General features: G+C 47.1%; 2 protein-coding genes across 3 annotated transcripts in view; both read left to right on the forward strand.

Annotated features, from left to right (window-relative positions):
- RCAN2 (regulator of calcineurin 2) overlaps positions 1–1,178 on the forward strand; it is a gene marked incomplete at its 5' end in the record, with an annotated part of 85,349 nt that extends 84,171 nt beyond the window's left edge. For both annotated transcript variants that reach the window (XM_084261657.1, XM_084261658.1), the window contains one exon: positions 1,013–1,178. In XM_084261657.1, coding sequence (XP_084117783.1) covers positions 1,013–1,173 — 161 coding nt within the window. In that variant the 3' untranslated portion in view covers positions 1,174–1,178. The remainder of the gene's footprint in view (positions 1–1,012) is intronic.
- Positions 1,179–12,137: 10,959 nt separating this feature from the next.
- Positions 12,138–13,177, forward strand: LOC311189518 (ectonucleotide pyrophosphatase/phosphodiesterase family member 5-like; the record flags this gene model as incomplete). The annotated part of the gene is given in 4 exon segments (XM_084261181.1): positions 12,138–12,434; positions 12,688–12,705; positions 12,709–12,952; positions 13,116–13,177. Coding segments are annotated over 4 exon segments (621 nt in total).
- Positions 13,178–16,030: the final 2,853 nt, after the last annotated feature.

Raw genomic sequence — 16,030 nt, forward strand, 5'->3', positions numbered from 1 at the left:
GTGTGTGTGGTCCCTGGAAGCCCAGTTCAACTCAGCAGCTCATGGGTCTTGGACAGGAGGGTGATGACAAACCGTGCGAGGGCAGCCAGCGCATTGTCCGGAATGGTTTCTAGTTTCTAGTGCTGCTCACGGGTGTTTGTCACTTCTGAATGACCAAATCATCCTGTCAGAACTGTCACCATTAGGATTTTTTTCTTTTTACAGTCCTAAATCCTTGTAATAAAATACCCAGTGCCTACTTACATCCTGTGAACGCTCCAAACACACATGTACTGCCAACAGACTGAATGCAGGACTCAAAGTCCTATGTGTGTCCCTGATATTCTGTATTCATATTCCTTGCAGGATGACTAGATGGAGACATAAATAAGGAACACACATACTTAGGGAAGCTAACATACTCCTTCAGCATTTAACCCAGCAGTGAGCGTTCCCAGGCTGTACCATCTCATCTTTAGAGCCAGAGTTTGTTACAAACCCAATTGAAGGGCTTTGAATCTCAGAACCTCTCTGGAGCAGGTAATACGGTACTTTGCTATTTCTGGAGCAACTGGACCAAATGTTGATGTCTGCCCAGAGGTAACAAGTTGCAGCAGAATCTTCTGGGCTTTAAATGGGACTTGAGCCATGCTAGGCTGAAAGAAAACAACTAAACCAAAAGATTAGCCCCAGCCCAAGAGGTGTGGCATGACTTCAGGCCAAATGTTTGACAGGTGGATGAGTCCTGTTCCTCCTCTTAACTGTGAACTTCTGTGTTCTCTCTCCTCTTCCTCATTTTTTCTTTTAGTGTTGTAGGCTACCAATACCGGTGCAAAACACCACTATACAGGCACCAAGGGGTTTATTATGCCTCACAGACATAAGTGATCAGTGCCCTCACCCGAATTTCAGAGCAGCACACGCTCATCTGCCCTATCCAGGTGCAGGGTCATTCTGCAGACCAGGAGTGCCATCGCCTGCATCGCCTCTCGGATGTCCAGCTTCTGATCTAACTCTATTTTCTGCTTTCCAGGAGAGAAATACGAGCTGCATGCAGGAACAGAGTCCACTCCCAGTGTGGTGGTGCACGTCTGCGACAGTGACATGGAGGAAGATGAGGACCCAAAGAATTCTCCAAAGCCAAAAATCATTCAAACTCGGCGCCCTGGTCTGCCACCGCCTGTATCTAACTGAGCCTCTCGGCAGAAGCAGCACTTCTCTCCTCCAGCACAGCTCTTGGTTTTTGTTTGCTTTCTTGTGTTGAAAGGCAGCCATCGCCTTTCTGAGCACCAGGACATTACACTCATCAAAATCCCTTCACAGTAATCAAGCTTATGTAATAAAAGGGCTAGGAAAAACAACAACAAAAAAAGATCTTTGTATATGTAACCATATCACACACCAACTAATAAGATTTTTCTGGAAAGGACAAATCAAGGCTGAAGAGACAAGGGAGGGTTTCAGCCTGTGGATTTTTCACAGCTAGAACCTGCGTGCTGAAACACCACTACCAGAGAGAACAGTCAGGCTGTGCGGTTAGGCTGCTACCAGGCTTGATATTCAGACTCCCCCAATACTTGCTACTGCCCTCCATCAAGCAGCCTGCACCTCTGCCATCAAGTCCCACCCCCCCCCCCTTCTTTTTTTAAGGGGGTGCATTGTCTAGTTTTGTTATTTCTGGAGCAACTGGACCAAGTGTTGATGTCTGCCCAGAGGTAACAAGTCTACTAGCAGATTGGTGGCCTCCTCAACCCCTGGAATTTTCTGTAAGGAAGACTATCTTTGCAACATCTTTAGAAACAGCAGAACACCCTCTCCCACCAAGGGCTGCAGAGTACACGGGTCCTTTGCAGTGGCAGGGACATGAGAGAGAGCTCTCTGGGCTGAGGAGAGAGGCAGAGGCTTGCTGGAAGGTCTGATGTCTTTCAGTCCTCTTCTCTGAGGAGGAGGGAGCCTGAATATCAACAGGGGTTGTCGTTTCATCTTCTGTAATAGTCTGAGTGGTACTTCCGAGCCTGAGGAAGAGAGAAAAGCTAACTGACTGCTCCTTTAAGATGGGATTCCTTGCTCTCGGTCATAGCTGTAAATTCTAGTGATGAATGGCTGAATGCTTTCCTAGTGGTGTGCTGAATAGCCCTGAAACCATCAGTAATTAATCGTACATCCCTAATATTCAGCCCTTTCCCCTCCCCACTTCCTGTGCTTTAAAGCCCTTTTTGAGCTGTACGCGGTTTGGGTTTGTGGAGGTGAGGAGAGGTTAGTTGGTGTTCTTTTGTTGTTTGTTGGGGTTGGTTTTTTTTTTCTTTTTCTCTTTTTTTAGGCCAAAGAAAACAGGACCATAATTACACACTTGAAATTAGACTGCATGCAACTGAACCCCCTTTTTTCACTCTGTCCTGCATGTTTCTTTCACTTGCAATGTATACTGGGTTGCAAAAACCGTTCTGTGTTCTCATTGTGGCTGACAGCAGACAGACACTGGATTCCCTGTCTGGCACACCTTCCATGATGAGTTTGGGGTTTTTTTTAATGCGTACATGTCATTTTCAGAACATATTTTCTAGCCATTTGAGCTCAGATTTTGCATATATTTAAGCATGCGCTTAATTTATGCACACGAGTAGTTCCACTGAAATCAATACTGCAGAAAACTGAGCATCTGTGTAAGATATGGTGGGGTTTTTCAGCTAATTAGCTGCAGCTACACTCCCAAAAGTGACTACACAAAGTGGCACGGTGAGGCTCCACTCTTCAAAATCCTTTGCAAGTTAAAATAAGCAAATCCATCTTGGAAGCTCCTTCTAGGATCTGAAAAGTCAGCTTAGGTTCCACAATCAAGAGTACTGTCACAAAGCCTAGGGATCTGGTTTCTGAGGGAAGGTTCATTGGTGGTGAGGCTATGAGCTTCAGCAGAGTCGAGTCCCCCTCGCTGGGGTGCTGGCGCTGCAGTCCATCCAGAAGAAAAGCACGTTGGAAATGGGAGAAGCCGCTCTCAAAGAGCATGGTGAGGGTGTTTGGAGAATGAGGACTTCTATAGCTCATTCACTGACCACCACAGCCCCCTCCAGTACCCCTCTTGAGACGCAGTGTGTTACTTAGCATATATCTATGATGTGATTCTTGTGACTGCGTTACGGACATCGTTGTGCACGTGTTACACTAATAGAAGCACATTAAATACAGCGAAGACTGAACGCAAAACGGGGCTTTAGTATCCTCATGATATATCTGTGTAAACTTCTTTCAAAGTAACTCCTTAGAGGTTTCACGTCCATTCCTTTTTCCCAGTGGTGCTTTTAGGATTGATTTGAATCAATACATTGTCACTCACTGCCCTGGGATTATAACCTGATGCTCCAGCTGGAAACAGTCGTAGGCCACCTAAAGTATTCCAGGAGTGCCAGCACTGGTTTTTGAGAAGATACAGACCACTAAGGTCTGTGGTTTTACACCAGTATAAACAGGGAGAGTAAGATCTAAAGGCATAATTGTTTTAGTTGATACATACTGCATGGGAGAAATCAACTGGTGGAAGCGATCGGAGATCATCTCCAATCAAAGTTGATACTCCAGATGTTATTTACATGCAGAAGTGCTGGAGGCCGAATCTAGTCCTTGTATCTGTGTAGTCTGGAGAGACATGGTTCTAACTATGGACTTTGGCCTGAAATGATGTAAAACCCTACTGCAAATTAAAGCACTGGAACTTAAATATCATTTCCTCACAGCGCATTTTCGGACAGATTTAAACCCAGACCCCATTCCATGACATCTCTTTGTCTTTGCCAATCTGTGTTACTGCCCAGGAGAGGGTGGAATGTGGCTCCTGGGTTCAAGCAGAGGAACAGAAACACAACTACAAACCTGCTGACTCAAAGCAGCCTGTTGTAACTATGGTCAAAGCTTATCTCTCACCTTTGTATGATAAAACACTGGTCATCACAGAAGAACCTTTGAGGTATTATGGAATACCAGTGACAGCCTTTGTGACTCTTAGGAGAAGCTTGTATTTTTGCTAAAGGCTGGTGCTCACCTGGCACGGAAGAGGGGCTCCTTCCGAAAAATGCCAACCATCTGGAAGAGTAACTGCCCTGTTTCACTCACAGGCAGAGCCCTTACTTTCGTGTAGCATCTAAGCTCAGTCCCTCTGACTTGCACGTTGCACAGGGTGCCCACAGTGCTACAGCTGATTCTCTCATGCTGTAATAGGAAAGAGTGAATCTTGGTGTTCCATTACACCTTCCTGTGTCGATGCTGAGCAACACAGACGATGGCCTTTTAATCCCCTTTCTGAAGCAGGAGCCTGTGGGAGTGGCTGGCAGCGATGCCCTGGGATCTCTCTGCTGAGGGACCTTGCTCTGGCTGCTGCCTGGAAACTGAAGGAGGAAATCAGGGGGGTACAGTCGCTGTTTCTGTTGCCTGCTGCCTCCTTGTCTTTTCTGACCCTCTCAAAATTTTAATGACTTCCCAGGGACAGTTAAAAGCACGAAAATATTTACAGTGCATGGAGGAAGGGTATTCTGGAACTGCTCTTCTGGAACAAAAGAACAAAGAATTTCTGTGCCCTTGATTTTTGTAATTAAGGCAATTAAAACTCCCCCCTTCTGAGCATGTACACAGACATACTCGAAAACGCTTCGTTTTCACCAAGAAAACACGGCAAGAGCTTCCTTTCCTCAGCCACAAGAACCGTAAAGCGCTTTACACTGTAAGAATGTGCCCCGTGGATAAACAGTTTAACATTTATTTGATCCTAAATTGGGTGGGAGGGGTGAGTTGCTCTTATTTTGGTCTTTTCCCCTTCCATTCAGCAACAGCAAAACAGCTCACTGCAAAAAAGAGAGACTGTTCTTTGTACAGAGCTACAGACCATCTTGCAAGGCTTGATGACAGTGGTATGTCTGAGCACTGTGACAGATTACGTTAGCATTCCCCTTATATTATTGTACATACTTTTGAAATATTCTATTTAGTCATATTTTATAGGAGTATTAAAAAGCTATGGGCTAAGTAATCACTTTTACACTTGTATAATTCAGAGCTTAGTTTAACAAAAAAAAATAAACATGGCAACCAATATTTTTGTCTTCTGCTTGTGTTGGCATTTTGAAAAAAAAGCAATATTTAAAGAGTTAAACTATATTAATAACCTGGTTAGTGTGGTATATACCACTGCTCTTTTAACTGGTAGAACTAAAAATGCTTAAGTGTGTGACACAGGCCAAACTGTTTCGATAGAAATTGGGATTGGGGGGGGGATATCCACCCCAACAGGATGTTCCATGTTGCATTTTGAACTGCTGCAGTTTGAGAGAGACACGTGAACTTGTGCTGGTTTGCTGTGGATCTGGCTAGGTGTGCACAGGAGAACAAAAGCATGTCCCCACCAGCTGACACGGTTCTTACTGTGCTTTCCTGACCACGGATATGTAAATACAGCAGGTACGAGTGTTTGAATAAGGAATGTGGCATCCAGCTGCCATCCAGGCTGGGGACAAAGTTTTATTAGCATTAATTATTACAAAAATCAAAATGGAATTGTTTGCAGTCTCTTGCATTACTTTGTGGCGGATCTTCCAAAGGATTGGAAACCAGGCTGAGTTTGCTGAGTAACTGTCTCATGAAATTCCTGTACTGGGTCACTTGGAGTTGTGTGATGAAAAGGTCATTTGTTTTTTTTTCCTGGGTGCCTGGCAAAAAAGACTCGGTTTCTCAGATGGTGATTGTTCATGGTTCTGAAAATGAGATCTGCTTAAGAAGTCTTGGAAATGTAAGGTCTGAGCTCACAGATTCCATTGAAGGATTGGCCTTAATATTCATGTTTTGATTAGAACAAGTAGGAACAGCCACCTTCTCGCAGGGTACTATAGAGATAAAATGCTCTATGCCTGATTTACTCCTCACTGCTGAGCAACAAATGAGCTTTCCCCACTACAGCGAGGTTCTCTGTTGCGATTGAAACGCTGCATGACCTACGTGCTGACTGTGGCTCTTTCCTCTTGCTTGGCACTGGACACATGGCAATCAGCTTCAAGGCTTCAGGTGTAAAGGGCAGTGAGCTGCGTGTCCCAGAGGATCTTAGACAGGGCTCAGCTCAGGGCTGTGGCTGTCTGCATGTGTGTAACTTTGGCACATGCTGAATTTGTACGCACACAGAGCGATGAGCGTTCCCTGGGCAGTTGTGCAGGGAAGCGGTAACGTGTGACCCCGGCCTGCCCAGTACTGAGTAACGGGATTAGAAGCACTTCTCCCAGCTGCAGCCAGGCCTTGAGGCTTCCAAGGCACACGCCTAGAGCTCTCCATGCATCATTGTGGACAGTCTGGTGGTTGCTGCTCCTTGTGCAGCCCTGGCTTTTTGTCCTAAGGAGTTAGAATCCAAGCAAGCGAGGTGGTGATTTAAGGAGGATGCGCTGGGGAAGTGCAGAGCAGGCTACAGCTCAGCAGTTGGGTCTGTAGCTACCAACTCTCTTCCTGATGATCTGCCCAGCTTCTTAAAATGGACTCAGACACAGGGCAAATCATATGAGGAACGGCTGAGGGAGCTGGGGATGTTTAGCCTGGAGAAGAGGAGGCTGAGGGGAGACCTTATCACCACCTACAACTACCTGAAGGGAGGTTGTAGAGAGGTGGGTGATGGTCTCTTCAGCCAGGTGACAGGAGATAGAACAAGGGGAAATGGCACAAAGCTGCACCAGGGCAGGTTTAGATTGGATAGTAGAAAAAAATTTTTTACTGAAATAGTTGTCAGGGCCTGGAACAGGCTGCCCAGGGAGGGGGTTGAGTCACCTTCCCTGGATGTGTTCAAAAAAAGGGTTGATGAGGTACTTAGGGATATGGTTTAGCATAGGATGGGAATGGTTGGACTTGATGATCTTAAAGGTCTCTTCCAACCTTGCGATTCTGTGATTCTGTGACTCACAGGCGTTGGGTCCTTTGGTGTTTCACTGCCCAGTGATGAAATCCGTAGTGAGGCTGATGTCATTTGTTGCTGATTTACTCAGCAGCTGGCCTGAAGTGAAGGCAAGTGTCTGCAAGGGATGTGGGGAGCTGGACCAAGCTTTCTGTGGAAGAGGAGGGTTGAAGCAGGTTACTGGGGATGTTCTGATGAAGTTATGGTGCTTCCAGATTGCATCCTCTCAAAGAGTCTTTACTAAATTTATTTTTGTTCCTTCTTTGTGGCAGACATTTCACCACTGAACACTCAGCCACTTAGTGCTTTCTCTTGCATACGAGGGTGAACTTCAGATCGTTGCACTTCTTGGGTTCCCTTCTGCTCAAGGAATCGCATCGAGCTCTGCTCTGCAAAACCAGGTGTGGATTAAAGTCCCAGACAGACCCTCATTTACACTCATCCTCGTGAATAACTAGCTATGGCAGTAAAACAAAACATACCCTAGACCACCAAACATCACTTTTCCTGTTTTAACACATCTTCTGTGAGGTGGTGGAGTCTCCTTCTCTGGAGATATTCAAGACCCATCTGGATGCCTATCTGTGCAATATGTGCTAGGGAGCTGCTTTTGGCAGGGGGGTTGGACCTGATGATCTCTTGAGGTCCCTTCCAACCCCTGTGATTCTGTGATTCTGTGATTCTGGAGGGAGCACAGCAGCTCAAAATTGGGTATTCTTTTTAACGTGAGCAGCACTCTTTTTTAAAATATATGTAGATGGTGGCATCCAGAGGTAAAATTATAAGGGAGGAGGTGTTGTAAAAGCTCTTTCCCACATGCCCATTTGAAGTAGGTTTGCTTTGGCTCGTAGGGAAGCGGGCACTGGTAGAGGCAGAACAGCAGCTGCACTCCCAGCACCCCCAACACCTCCTCCACAGAGGTGGTCAGAAGGCATTAAAAAAATCAAACCCCAAAAGCTGTAATTTGTCTCTTCCACTTTTGCTAATCTGTTCAGTTGCTACACACAGAGCCTTGGGAAGGGTGATCTGTGGGTTGTTGTAACACAGGGCTGTGTACCCATGAGGTAGCTACAAACTGGGGGCTTCATTAGTGAGATTCTGGGTGGAGTGAGGCTGGGAAACCTGAGCTGAGCTGAGCAGCCTGAAAGCTACTGAAAAACAAAGATATTCAGAACCTTAACAGAGGCGTCAGGATTTAAATCTGTGTAGCTGAGAGCTGTATTAAGTAGGGTCCTTTTGCTGTCCCGGAGTCAGGGGCTTCCTCACCTGAGGAAGAGTACCCAGCAAGCAGGATTAAGCTTCCCCACAGGAGAAAATCAGCCTTGTTTTAAGAAATGACTCTAACTGACCATTTATCTAGCACAAGGAAGTTGTGTCTATATTAGTGTCACACAGATCTGTTACCTTCACTGTTCGGTTAATGAAAGTAAATGTTTTGAATCCATTTTCGTGCAGAGTTCTTGTTTGGAAACTCCTGCAAAGGAATGCCATCTGTAACGACTGACAGATCCTTTAGTGTCGACCTGGCAAGTTGTCCTACCCACCAGTAGCTGCAGAAATATTTCATGTACGTTCCTGTAGGTTAAAAACCACGATACTCGGGTTTTCATTCAAGTGTCTGCGTTCCTGACACAGCTGTGACATATCTGTATATATTATAAATCAATACTATTTTTAACCACATATTTTGTACAAATATCCACATTAGCTCTGTACTTCAGTGAAAATCTATTACGGTATTAAACATTTTGGTGGAATTAGCAAACGCCTCTCCCCGTGCTTTGTTTTCATTCCATAACTGTTTCAAGCAGCAGAGCTATTCCGTACACCTGCACCGAGGAGACACGTCTGGCTAACCAGAGCAATCCATGTACACCTCTACCCTCTAGTGACTAATTCCAGCCACTGCAGAAGGACGCGGTGACCTCCTTTGAGGCCAAAGAATTAAAACTGAACCAAAATGAATGCAAGCACCTTTTAAGAACTGTCAGAGCGAGCCCGCGTGTGACTGCTGGCGCCTGACTGGGGGTTTCAACACCCACCGGTGCAAATTTGGTTGGATGGTACCTTATCCAACCTTTCCTTGAACACCCCGAGGGACAGTGACACCACCACCTCCCTGGGCAACCTGTTCCAATGTCCAACCACTCTTTCTGAGAAGAAATTTCTCCTCGTTTCTAACCTGAGCCTCCCCTGGCACAACGTGCAGTCATTCCCTCTTGTCCTACCACTAGTTATCTGTGAGAAGATGCTGACCCCCAGCTCACCACAACTTCAGTGTCAGATCTCTAACAGAACAACAGTAATTAAGGCTGTGTGTGTGTGTGAGTGTGAGTGTGTGTGTGGGGGTGTGTGTACAGGGATCCCATTAAAAAAACAATTCAGAGCTCTGTCCCCCACTACAATTCTTAGAGATGGGGCGAGGAGGAGGAAGGTATCACCACTGCTTAGAAGAAAATTAGATAAAATGACCAGAGTTTGCCACTGCCTGGTTTGGGGGAGTCCCTCAGGGCACGAGAGATCTCAAACTGTAACTTGACACAGGAAGAAGGGGAAGGAGCCACAATCCTACCTGGATTACAGGGTTGCAGGTAATCCTTTTCTACCTACTTGCCAGTAATGTGCTATGTCCAAGATGTGAAGTCTCCAGTATCACAGAATCTCCTGAGCTGGAAGGAACCCATAAGGATCATCGTGTCCAACTCCTGGCTCCACACAGGCCCAGCCACGTCAGAGCATGGCACTGAGCACATTGTCCAGATGCTTCTTGACCTCAGCCCAGCTCGGTGCTGTGACCCCTTCCCTGGGGAGCCTGTTCCAGTGCCCAACCACCCTCTCAGTACAGAACCTCTTCCTAACAGCCACCCTAAACCTCCCCTGTCGCAGCTTCATGCCATTCCCTCGGGTTCTATCCCTAAGCAGGGACAAACTCAAACCCTAATCCCACAAGTTTTGTTCTTGTCACTACAATGCTTGCATGAGTATGTTAGGCAGTGCCAGCGTCTAATAACTTGCATGTTCCTGTGCTCCAGTGGAAGCACAGTATTTTTTTACACTGCCATAAGGTGGGATAAGGTTTGTGTACATGCTATGTATGCACACAGGTCCTCAAGCAGTGAAGGTGGGAAACCCAGCTCAGACTTTTGTCCCCTTTGGCAGTTCGGTTTCCAGGGAGATGAGGGCAGATAAAAGGAAGATACACTGATTTTCCTCATTATTCCAGGCTATGGGTCTTGGACAACTCAGGAAGAAGTACCTTGAGAAAAGAAGACTGAGAGGGGGTCTGATTAATGTTTATAAACATCTGAAGTGTAGGATGCAGGGGGAAATGGCCAGCCTCTTCTCAGTGGTCTGTGGAGACAGGACAAGGGGCAATGGCTGCAAGTTGGAGCACAGGAAGTTCCACACCCATATGTGGAAGAACTTTTTCAGAGTGAGGGTGAGGGAGCCCTGGGACAGGCTGCCCAGGGGGTTGTGGAGTCTCCTCCTCTGGAGATATTCAAGACCCGTCTGGACACCGCCCTGTGTGACCTGTCCTAGGGAGCTGCTTTGGCAGGGGGGTTGGACCCGATGGTCTCTGGAGGTCCCTTCCAACCCCTACAATTAATCTTGTGATTCTGTGAATGTGCCAGGAAGAAAAAAACAGACAGTTTAGAGCCTCAGAACACCGGGGGGGGGGGGGGGGGGGGGGGGATGGGGGGGGGATACGGAGGCCAAGGCAGAAAATCACCCGAATGCGTTTTATTTTTCTCCAACTGCCGAGGCACTTGCAGATAGGCAGAAGGCGAGTTTGGCTCCCTGCCCCTCCAGCCAGGCCCGGGCACAAGGATCCCGCCCCGAGCCCCGCCACTCTGCCCGTCAGAGCGGCACAAAACCACCCCCGAGGTGTCTCTTTCTCCCTGTGTCGCCATTTCGGCTCCGCTGGTCCCGGCGCCCCCCGGGAGCTGCCTCGCTCGTGGCGCTGGGCGGCGGTAACCGGCACTCACGGCACCCACCGCCCGAACACGGCCACGGCGCCGCGTCCCGAGGAGGCTCCTGGCCGCTCCCAGGGCGGACCGGGGCGGGGCGGTGCTGCCCCGCCTGCGCTCCGGTGCTGCCGGGTGATAGCCGCGGGCCCGGGGCTCCTCTGAGGCGGGATTCTCGCGGCCTCGCTCCTGCCTGCGGAGGGAGCTGGGGCTGCGCGGGCACGGGGCTCCGGGGGCGAGAGGCCGGTGTGGGCCTCAGTGCGGGCCGCCCGGGGTGAGAGGGGCTCTGTCGCCTGAGGCAGCGAGGCGTCCGGCCACGGTGCTGCGTGAGGCGGTGCCGACCTGCCCCCGTCCTTTGGCTGCGTGCTGAGCCGCCCGGGCTGCTGAGCCGGTGTCTGGCGCTTCCCTGCCTGCCCGCGGGTGTGGCGGCTCCCAGCCCGGGGCGGGCAGGCGCCTCCGTCCCGCCGGAGCCCCTTCACGGAGCCCGCGCTGAATGTGCCCGGGTTCTATCCGGTGACGAGCTGTACAGCAAAGCCTTGGGAAAAAAAACCCCAAAAATTAAAGAATTACTTATTAAAAATCTGCAATTACCGCTTTTGGGTGATGCTGCCATCATTACCTGTGAAAACACAGAAGCGATGACCTGATTTCGCTTGAGAAGACTTAAAATTCATCCCTGTTACCCCCCAGAACCGGGAACTGGTCACTTGGCCGTGGGCTACATGTGCTTCGGTGGGTGGGGTTCAGATGGACGCAGCAGCGTGTTCTCCCGTTCTTCCTTCAGATTCAGCTGAATAACTCCCGCCTGAGGTGCAACCAGATCATTCTGCAGCTTTGGGGTCTGTGGTATTTGCCGAAGTGGGAATTACACCTCCCAAGTGTCAGTTCGCTCTTAGCAGGACCCCTGACCTGGATTTTAATTTCTCAGGAGTTGTGTAACGTTTGCCTGCCTGCAGATCAACAGTGGCTGCGCTGTTTTCCAGTGTAAATACACGTACAGGAGAGTCAGCTGGGGAATCGGAGTAGGAAAACCTCATCTGGAAAGTATTTCATGTTTACCAAAATGACAAATGCATCTCCATCATTGCAGTGATACTCAGATGCTTGTTAATGCCACAGCTTTTTATATTAACTAGGGTATTTATGCACTCCAGATATTAATATGGATTTACTGCTTACACAGTCACTGTTTCCCAGCTGAATTTCTGCAGTGACCAGTTCCAGAGGACTACTGAGAAGTGGGGACCTGAAGGGAGCAGAGTGGAGCATCAGTGCAGGACTGGATGGAGCAGTGGTCTTGTGAGATGTACAATTTGATTCTGAATGAAACTTTCTCTCTGAACAAAGCAGATGATACCCATAAGTCCAAGTTCTGGGGAAAAGGAAGCCCAGTATGGGTAACAAACCAGGGGGGAGGGCATAATACTAGAGCAGCTGTGTGGCCTGAAACAGATGTGAAAATACATGGAGTCTTTCCTACATGTGATACGCCCTACAGTGAATCTGTTTCCTTTGAAGACAGAGTTGCTAGGCTGATTGAGTGGTTTACATCAGAAGAACCCATAAACTTTGCTCTCAAAGTTTATGACAAGGGGAAATGGCACTAAACTGCACCAGGGCAGGTTCAGATTAGATGTCAGGAAATAATTCCTCACTGAATGAGTTGTCAGGGCCTGGAATAGGCTGCCCAGGGAGGGGGTTGAGTCACCGACCCTGGATGTGTTTAATAAAAGGGTAGTTGAGGTACCTGAAGATATGTTTTAGCAGAGGACAGAACACTTGGGTTCGATAAACTCAAAGGTCTTTTCCAACCTTGTGATTCTGTGATTCTTGTACTGGGAACAGCCTGATTAAATGGGCCGTATTCTGGGCCCAGAAAACCCACTTATGGGAATGGTAATTGAGAGAAAGCTGGGATATCTTATGTCTGAACTGAAGAAGGTGAAGCTGTGGGATGCCATGAATGTCATAATCACAAGTGATCATGGAATGTCCCAGGCCTCCTCAGAAAGTCTTGTTGAGCTTGATCGATATGCACATAGAGAGCTCTATACAGTCATGGACCTCTCTCCCAAAGTAGCTGTTTTGCCAAAAGAAGGTAGGAGCTACAGCAGCCCATTGCTCTGAAGAAAATACCCAAATATCAAAACTTCATGGGCTTTGTCCCTTAAAAGAAGCAGTGGCAGCAGTGCTGATGCCGGTAGGACGTCACCCTTTAATGAGGAGTCCTTGCAGGATGCCTTCTTTGTTCTTTTTGCTAGCTCTGTCAGAAGCCTGGATTGACTTTCTGAAAGGAAAAGTGAACGAATCTGTCTGGTGCTGACTAATATTGCCAAAGAGCCTTTAGTTCTTAGGAGAGGTAAGATAATCTAACAGCTTTGTCAAGGATGAATGGCGTTCTAGATAGAAATCTAATTCTTCCACCCTGGCTTTAGCATCTTGATGAAAGGCAAGATGTGTAACATTCAGTTGTTATCTAACTCAAACAGTAAACTGAAACCAGATGGGGACCTCTGATAAAAAGAAAGGCTGTGCTGGCTATTTGATTAGCTGCCAGCTATTGTCGTTCACTTCAGCCTTGTTTTCTCCCCATCCTGCATGAACAGCCAGCCAGTTATGTTCATACCATATTTATTGTGATAGTGATGGGCAAGGATACTGTTGGAATCGAAATCTGAAGCCTGGTTGCAGTCTTTGAAGGGTTGCTTAAGTGTCAGAGGTAGAACCACACTGATGTAGAGGCGCTGAGCTTTATTTTGATGATTGAAAGTGGCAGCTATTTGGTGGGAACGCGTTAACCTGGGAAATTAATTGTTTTGTGTGTGGCAGGGCTGCTAATTCGCAAGCTGAGTTTGCAGAGGGCTCCTGGAAAGGTGGATTTTAAGATTTCCATAACATTTGCATCACTGATGGATAGCTCTCTGTATTTAATGCCCCAGCAGCAAGGGTATTTTTGCAGGCTTAAGTGACCTTTAGATGTGTAAACAAACGTCTCTTGTCATTCTGAGTTTGAAGAATACTCCTTTTGTTAATCCAGACTAAAATGTTAGCGTGTCCAAACAGATCCATTTGCTGCCAAGAGACGCCGGTTCTCATCACCAAATAAAGGAGCTGTAAAAGTGAACTTCAGTGCTGAGACATCCCTAATGCTGTAAAATAAGAGCTTGAAGATGCATAACCTGATCCTCCTGTCTGCTAAATGCTGAAAAGAAATAATCACTCGGCAGCAATCAGAATAGTAAAAAAGCCATTTCAGTGGATTTCAGAAATACCTTGGATTTGGGTTAGCCCAGAGAGAGGTTCAGATAGTTATTATATTACCAGTAAACATGAATTAATTAGAACTTAAACTGCACACTGTCCTGCATGGAGCCAGGAGTTGGATTTGATGATCCTTACAAGTCCCTTCCAGCACAGGAGATTCTGTGATTCTACTTTTGAGCACAGCTACAATTCCTTCCACCAGCTGTCATCTTCATTATAAAACAACGAGCTTCATTCTCAGTTGAGCTGTGAAATAACATATATTTAAGTACAGAAGATTCATTCTTCAACAGTTGCTCCATTTGTCTTGCTGAAGCAAGTGAAACCATGGGAGACCTTAAGAAAAATCTTGAATGCTTAAAAATACATTGATTCCTACTACTTTTAACTGTTTGGCTGTGTATTTCTTCCCTAAGAGTTGGACTAAAACCATGCTAGTCTGTTAGTCTGGGTGGAACTAGTTGTATGCTCAGGAAAGTGATGCATGTAGCATGGCTGGTGATGCTGGCCTTTTTCTTGCATTTAATATAAATATGGTAATTTGAATAATTAAGTTAGTGTAAAATATTTTTTTCTGTACTTGGGGCTTCTCCTCCCTGTTATCCCATGTAGAAAACTGGCATAATAAAATTAATTTTGTTAGCAGTGTAGTCCTGGAAATACTAGATTGGAGCCCCTTCTTGCTGTCTCTGTCATATTGGGACTTTGCTGTCTTATCTTGACCTTTCAGGCGTGTCTTAAGCTTAGTGACTTTTTTAATGCCAATTTCCAATAAACTATTTGCAGTTCCCCTCCAGAATTTTGGCATAGGATCCTAGGAACTGAGAGGGAAAGCAAAGACTCTTTAAGGACAGATGGAAGACCAGATTATTATTATTATTTTGTTTCCCTTGTTTTACTTCAGGAGTTGTCTCAAGTCAAACGAAGCCCTTGTGCTTGTGGTGGTGAAGTGGGTCATTTCCTGGGACAGGCAGTCAGAGCAGAGCTGAATTGCACGGGTTGTACAGCTAGCTGTGAAGGGCAGTCGGAGCAGAGCTGAACCCCAACACCAGCTGTGGGTTGTACAGCTAGCTGTGAAGGGCAGTCAGAGCAGAGCTGAACCCCAACACCAGCTGTGGGTTGTACAGCTAGCTGTGAAGAGCAGTCAGAGCAGAGCTGAACCCCAACACCTGCTGTGGGTTGTAGGGCTAGCTGTGAAGGCAGCACAAGAATCAGCACATCAAAATGACAGGATGTGTTTAAATCCCACTCATCTGCTAAAAACGGCAGCGTTGGCCACAAAGAAGAGGTAGACATCTTCCAGCTGCGTTTCAGACCTTGTAGAGCTGAACCTGGCCTGCAGAGGCTAGCGGTGAGCTCAGCTTCTGAGTTGGGTGCTAGTGTAGCACAGAGCACTTGGGAACCTTCAGGTCGATGGTTACTTCACTGGCTGCAGGCAGAGGGGCTGTTACACAGCCCTCAGCAGGAACCTGTGCCCAAATGGAGGGTGGGGGCAGCAGTGAAGAAGCTTGCTCAGATGGGGATTCCTGAACTTGTGTTTATGTGTCCTAGTTCCTTCTCTCTGTGTGCTGGTGTTCTGTCTTGTCCAGCTGCCTTCTGACTGTTGGGTGTCTTTGTCTGGAAAAAAGCAACTAAAGCACTGTGGAGGAAAATGTGGATTTATATCATAAAGTCACAGAATGTGTTGGGTTGGAAGGGACCTTTAAAAGCCAACTAATCCTACCACCCTGCAGTAAATAGGGACATCTTCACTAGTTTTCCAACCTAGTGATTCTGTGATTATATGAGAAATATTTCACATCATGCCAGTGGGTGTTCCTCCCCACTGGCATGATGTGTGCTTTCAATTTCATCACATGTACACCCAACAATGTAAAAGTGTTTAATGCTGGCCTAGCAAATACCCTAACAA

The sequence above is a fragment of the Gallinula chloropus genome, assembly GCF_964237585.1.
Source record: "Gallinula chloropus genome assembly, chromosome: 3".
Lineage (NCBI taxonomy): Eukaryota > Metazoa > Chordata > Aves > Gruiformes > Rallidae > Gallinula > Gallinula chloropus.